Genomic DNA, 6,705 nt, shown 5'->3' with positions numbered 1-6,705 from the left:
TGTACTATTAATCACTTGAGAATGATTTCATTGAATATTTGGTTATTCTGCAGATGAAAAGACCAAAAACAAGTCAAACTTTTACCCAAAGCTCGTGAATAAAAGTTCTCACTCCTCTGGTGGGACAGAATGAAGATTCTCCTGCATCATATTTTGAACATAACGTTAATTATATGCAAGTAAAGACTGAATATTGTAGTCTAAATATTAAGTATTGGTGTAAAAACAAAATGCAGAATGATAAACATAACAGACAAATGAATCCTTATTACCAAACATTTATTAATGACTCAGAGGAAATGTTTACATCTGTTGTCAGACATTTTAACTGCGTACACGTTGACATTATTTCGTCTCAGTCGATCGGTATCACAAAAAACAACAACAACAACAACAACAACAAAAAGTGTCTTAGCTGTCGTCCCCGTGCTGGAACAGAGAAACACGTCGGAAGCTTTCTAGGAAGTCTCGAACATCTTCTTCCTGTCGGCCTTGTCCTCGATGTTCTTACGCCAGTCGCCCGCCTCCGTCGACTGAAAGATGATGAAATACATAGTTATGTTTAATAAAGATGAACTACTTAGTTATGTTTAATAAAGATGAACTACTTAGTTATGTTTATTAAAGATAAAATACATAGTTATGTTTAATAAAGATGAACTACTTAGTTATGTTTAATAAAGATGAACTACTTAGTTATGTTTATTAAAGATAAAATACATAGTTATGTTTAATAAAGATGAACTACTTAGTTATGTTTAGTAAAGATTAAATAATTAGTTATGTTTAATAAAGATGAAATACTTAGTTATGTTTAGTAAAGATGAAATACTTAGTTATGTTTAATAAAGATAAAATACATAGTTATGTTTAGTAAAGATGAAATACTTAGTTATGTTTAGTAAAGATGAAATACTTAGTTATGTTTAATAAAGATGAAATACATAGTTATGTTTAATAAAGATGAACTACTTAGTTATGTTTAGTAAAGATGAAATACATAGTTATGTTTAGTAAAGATGAAATACATAGTCAGGTTTAATAAAGATGAAATACATAGTCAGGTTTAATAAAGATGAAATACATAGTTATGTTTAGTAAAGATGAAATACTTAGTTATGTTTAGAAAAGATGATATACATAGTCAGATTTAATAAAGATGAAATACATAGTTATGTTTAGTAAAGATGAAATACATAGTTATGTTTAGTAAAGATAAAATACATAGTCAGGTTTGATAAAGATGAAATACATAGTTATGTTTAGTAAAGATAAAATACATAGTTATGTTTAGTAAAGATGAAATACATAGTTATGTTTAATAAAGATGAAATACATAGTCAAGTTTAATAAAGATGAAATATTTAGTTATGTTTAGTAAAGATGAAATACATAGTTATGTTTAGTAAAGATGAAATACATAGTTATGTTTAGTAAAGATGAAATACATAGTTATGTTTAGTAAAGATGAAATACATAGTTATGTTTAATAAAGATGAAATACATAGTTATGTTTAATAAAGATGAAATACATAGTTATGTTTAATAAAGATGAAATACTTAGTTAGGTTTAATAAAGATGAAATCCATAGTTATGTTTATTAAAGATGAAATACATAGTTATGTTTAGTAAAGATAAAATACATAGTCAGGTTTAATAAAGATGAAATACATAGTTATGTTTAATAAAGATAAAATACATAGTCAGGTTTAATAAAGATGAAATACTTAGTTATGTTTAGTAAAGATAAAATACATAGTTATGTTTAGTAAAGATGAAATACATAGTTATGTTTAATAAAGATGAAATACATAGTTATGTTTAATAAAGATGAAATACTTAGTTAGGTTTAATAAAGATGAAATACATAGTTATGTTTATTAAAGATGAAATACATAGTTATGTTTAGTAAAGATAAAATACATAGTCAGGTTTAATAAAGATGAAATACATAGTTATGTTTAATAAAGATAAAATACATAGTCAGGTTTAATAAAGATGAAATATTTAGTTATGTTTAGTAAAGATGAAATACATAGTTATGTTTAGTAAAGATGAAATACATAGTTATGTTTAATAAAGATGAAATACATAGTTATGTTTAATAAAGATGAAATACTTAGTTAGGTTTAATAAAGATGAAATCCATAGTTATGTTTAATAAAGATTAAATACTTAGTTGTGTTTAATAAAGATGAAATACATAGTTATGTTTAATAAATATTAAATACTTAGTTATGTTTAATAAAGATTAAATACTTAGTTATGTTTAATAAAGATTAAATACATAGTTATGTTTAATTAAGATGAAATACATAGTTATGTTTAATAAAGATGAAATACTTAGTTATGTTTAATAAAGATGAAATACATAGTTATGTTTAATAAAGATTAAATACTTAGTTATGTTTAATTAAGATGAAATACATAGTTATGTTTAATAAAGATTAAATACTTAGTTATGTTTAATTAAGATGATTATTTTTGTAATATACAAATAAACAGCTAATATTTGCTGCATGTAAATGTAGTCACTGGTGTATTAGTATTAATAATCTAATGATATCATGGGAGATGATTTAGGTACATTCTGTGGACTGTGGTTGCAGAACCTTCACTTGTTATGGATTATTTCTACATTGTTCTATTGTTACATATTAAATTGAAGTACTTCTTCCAACACTGAGTAAACCTGGAACAAACTGAAGAACTCCAGAAGAAACATGTGGTGATTCTGAGCTGAACCTAAATGTTAGGATCAGCTGACACATGATGGAGAAGAGTGATGCTCACCTCCTCCTTGACCTCCTTCTTGACCTGCTTCAGGTTGGCCCTCAGGTCCATGGTCACCTTGTGCTTCCCCCCCAGCAGAGCCTGCAGCATGGAGTCGGCCGACATGCGGACCTTCTTCAGGGCCGGCTTCTTCACGCCGATCAGGTCCACCACCTTCAGCTTCAGATCGTCGATCTGGAGGTAGAATCCCGACGCGTGACACAGTATACAGATAATAAGTGACTTCTGATGGTCCAGAAAGCAGCTGATGTTGAGTACAAAGACGTGTGAACTATGATAACATTACATGTCATAACGTTAGAATACGAGACCCGACAAGCGTGAAGTCATTTTGAAACAAAGAGACCCAAAGATAGTCAAAATAAATTAGAAATACACTGAATCCAAGATGCAAAATCCAGCAATTAAGAGCAGCAATATATGTTGTTTACTATTGTCCTTGTTTATATTTTTGGCATTGTGGAAATTTGAGATTTTGCATATCTATTTATTGCAACCGCCATCTTGGTTTTTGTCCGTCGCCATTTTGGTTTTTGTTTGTCGCCATCTTGGTTTTTGTTTGTCACCATCTTGGTTTTTGTTTGTCGCCATTTTGGTTTTTGTTTGATGCCATCTTGGTTTTTGTCCTTCACCATCTTGGTTTTTGTCCGTCGCCATCTTGGTTTTTGTTTGTCGCCATCTTGGTTTTTGTCCTTCCCCATCTTGGTTTCTGTCTGTCGCCATCTTGGTTTTTGTTTGTCGCCATCTTGGTTTTTGTCCGTCAAAATTAATTTTTTTGTTTGTCGCCATCTTGTTTCTTGTCTGTCACCATTTTGTCGATGACACTTTGTTTTTTGTCCGTCGGCATCTTGGTTTTTGTCCTTTGCCATCTTGGTTTTTGTCCTTCCCCATCTTGGTTTCTGTCTGTCGCCATCTTGGTCTTTGTTTATCGCCATCTTGGTTTTTGTCCTTTGCCATCTTGGTTTTTGTCCTTCCCCATCTTGGTTTCTGTCCGTCGCCATCTTGGTTTTTGTCCTTCCCCATCTTGGTTTCTGTCCGTCGCCATCTTGGTTTTTGTTTGTTGCCATCTTGGTTTTTGTTTGTCGCCATCTTGGTTTTTGTCTGTCAAAATGTATTATTTTGTTTGTCGCCATCTTGTTTCTTGTCCGTTGCCATTTTGTCGATGACACTTTGGTTTTTGTCTGACGCCATCTTGGTTTTTGTCTGACGCCATCTTGGTTTTTGTCTGACGCCATCTTGGTTTTTGGTTGCAAAAACAAGAAAACAGGCTGCTCCTCAAGAATATATAGATATTTAGATTCAAGAGACTTCATCTGTTGGCTGGAACGTTCCATCTCAACCTGAGGACTTGGGCTCATGGGTCTCACCTCTTGGTCGCTCTTGCCGACTTTGGACTGGGCGTCGTACCGCTCCTCGTCGATCTTGTCGATGGCGATCTGGAGCTTCTTACAGAGTTCCTGTTGACACACAAAAACAAACCAACAACAACAACAACTTTACTTCAGTGCTTCTACCACATTTTCTTTGATCTGTTTTTAAGTGAAGATTTTACAAAACAAAGATCTTCTTATGAATATGATACTTTATTAGCTTTAGTAGAGGAAATAGTAATACCACAGTCTCAAAATGCTACAAGTCTAAGTCCTTCATTTAAAACATTACTGAAGTAAAAGTACATGAGTACTATCAGCCAAATGTACAAAAGTAAAGGTACTCCTTATAGAGTTTAAGTAAAAGTACTAATACCACAGTGTAGGAATACTGAGTCACGGTATAAGTACTAATACCACATTGTAGTAATACTGAGTCACGGTATAAGTACCAATACCACATTGTAGTAATACTGAGTCACGGTATAAGTACCAATACCACATTGTAGTAATACTGAGTCACGGTATAAGTACCAATACCACATTGTAGTAATACTGAGTCACGGTATAAGTACTAATACCACATTGTAGTAATACTGAGTCACGGTATAAGTACTAATACCACATTGTAGTAATACTGAGTCACGGTATAAGTATAAATACCACATTGTAGTAATACTGAGTCACGGTATAAGTACCAATACCACATTGTAGTAATACTGAGTCACGGTATAAGTACTAATACCACATTGTAGTAATACTGAGTCACGGTATAAGTACCAATACCACATTGTAGTAATACTGAGTCACGGTATAAGTACCAATACCACATTGTAGTAATACTGAGTCACGGTATAAGTACTAATACCACATTGTAGTAATACTGAGTCACGGTATAAGTACCAATACCACATTGTAGTAATACTGAGTCACGGTATAAGTACCAATACCACATTGTAGTAATACTGAGTCACGGTATAAGTACTAATACCACATTGTAGTAATACTGAGTCACGGTATAAGTACTAATACCACATTGTAGTAATACTGAGTCACGGTATAAGTATAAATACCACATTGTAGTAATACTGAGTCACGGTATAAGTACCAATACCACATTGTAGTAATACTGAGTCACGGTATAAGTACTAATACCACATTGTAGTAATACTGAGTCACGGTATAAGTACCAATACCACATTGTAGTAATACTGAGTCACGGTATAAGTATAAATACTACATTGTCGTAATACTGAGTCACGGTATAAGTACCAATACCACATTGTAGTAATACTGAGTCACGGTATAAGTACCAATACCACATTGTAGTAATACTGAGTCACAGTATAAGTACCAATACCACATTGTAGTAATACTGAGTCACAGTATAAGTATAAATACTACATTGGCGCACCATGAGGACGGCCTGGTCTCCGCTCATGTCGGGGGCGGGGCAGTTCTCGGACATGTACGCCTCCTTCGCCGCCACGAGGTCCTTCTTGTCCTGCTCGATCCAGGCAGCGGCGATCTGGAGCATCAAACTCTGGAGGAGGTGAAGAAGAAGAAGGCGTCCATTAAAAGTTCACCACGGAAACGAAGACGTCGGTGAGGAGGAGGAGGAGGAGGAAGAGGAGCAGGAGGAGGAGGAGAAGGAAGAGGAGCAGGAGGAGGAGGAGCAGGAGGAGGAGGAAGAGGAGCAGGAGGAGGAGGAGGAAGAGGAGGAAGAGGAGCAGGAGGAGGAGGAGAAGGAAGAGGAGCAGGAGGAGGAGGAGGAGGAGGAGGAGGGGAGGAGGGGGATTCAGTCTCACCTTCAGGTGATGCCGGCGGCTGGACGTCATTTTCTTTACCCTGAGACACAAGACGTTAGCATTAGCTTAGCATTAGCCAATTATTCCCAAAGTCGCGGTTCGGGACCCTCAGGCGGGTTCATCCATGTCCCCAAATAAATTGTCAGAATTAATAAATTGTCAGAATTAATAAATTGTCAGAATTAATAAATTGTCTCCACGTCTTTGATTGAACTTTTCTCTCTGCAGTTCACCTTTGAGCCACATGGGGGCGCCTGCATGTGTGTATTGATAATTGAGTTCTAATTGAATCTAACGGCCGTTCTGATGAGAGGAAAGGAAAAGAGTGAGGTCACGGCTTCACTCCACCTACATGCACTTATTCACAGTATTACACAGTATCACAGTACTTTATGCTAAGCTAAGCTAACTGGCAGAATTTAAAGGACAATAAACCTCTATAATAAGCAAACAAATAATATTTTCTTCAATTCTTTTTTGATTGTGCTGAAATTTATGAAAGCTCTTTTTTCATCTTTATTCAAAGTATTTTACTTTTATTTTCCCGTTTTATTGAATAAATAACATCTGTTGTTGCCTTTGTCATTGTGGGCGTGTCCTAATCTTCTACCATAACCACATAATGTAAATAAAGGTAAATAAAAATGGTAAATAAATGTTAGAAAACAGAGGTAAAAATTGGGAATTCTTGCAGTTCACATATTTCACATATTTCACAGAGTAAAATAATCAT

At 34.0% G+C, this 6,705-nt stretch overlaps 1 protein-coding gene across 1 annotated transcript; it reads right to left on the bottom strand.

Annotated features, from left to right (window-relative positions):
* Window positions 1–429: 429 nt before the first annotated feature.
* On the bottom strand, window positions 430–6,218 carry LOC117731931 (troponin I, fast skeletal muscle-like). The gene is made up of 6 exons (XM_034534499.1): window positions 6,206–6,218; window positions 5,973–6,037; window positions 5,579–5,707; window positions 4,162–4,251; window positions 2,795–2,968; window positions 430–533 (listed from the first exon to the last, which is right to left on the bottom strand). The coding sequence occupies exons 1-6, from the start codon at window positions 6,216–6,218 to the stop codon at window positions 459–461; spliced, it is 546 nt and encodes a 181-aa protein (XP_034390390.1). The 3' UTR covers window positions 430–458.
* Window positions 6,219–6,705: the final 487 nt, after the last annotated feature.

Source organism: Cyclopterus lumpus, chromosome 6 (assembly GCF_009769545.1).
Source record: "Cyclopterus lumpus isolate fCycLum1 chromosome 6, fCycLum1.pri, whole genome shotgun sequence".
Taxonomy (NCBI): domain Eukaryota; kingdom Metazoa; phylum Chordata; class Actinopteri; order Perciformes; family Cyclopteridae; genus Cyclopterus; species Cyclopterus lumpus.
This window is presented reverse-complemented; position numbering and strand designations above follow the sequence as displayed.

Excerpts from the sequence above, each read along its gene's own strand:
- LOC117731931 (XM_034534499.1), bottom strand. Across the intron at positions 5,708-5,972 it reads GCCGCCGGCATCACCTGAAG|AGTTTGATGCTCCAGATCGC; the intron begins GTGAGACTGAAT and ends CACCTCCTCCAG. Across the intron at positions 4,252-5,578 it reads GAGACCAGGCCGTCCTCATG|GAACTCTGTAAGAAGCTCCA; the intron begins GTGCGCCAATGT and ends GTGTGTCAACAG.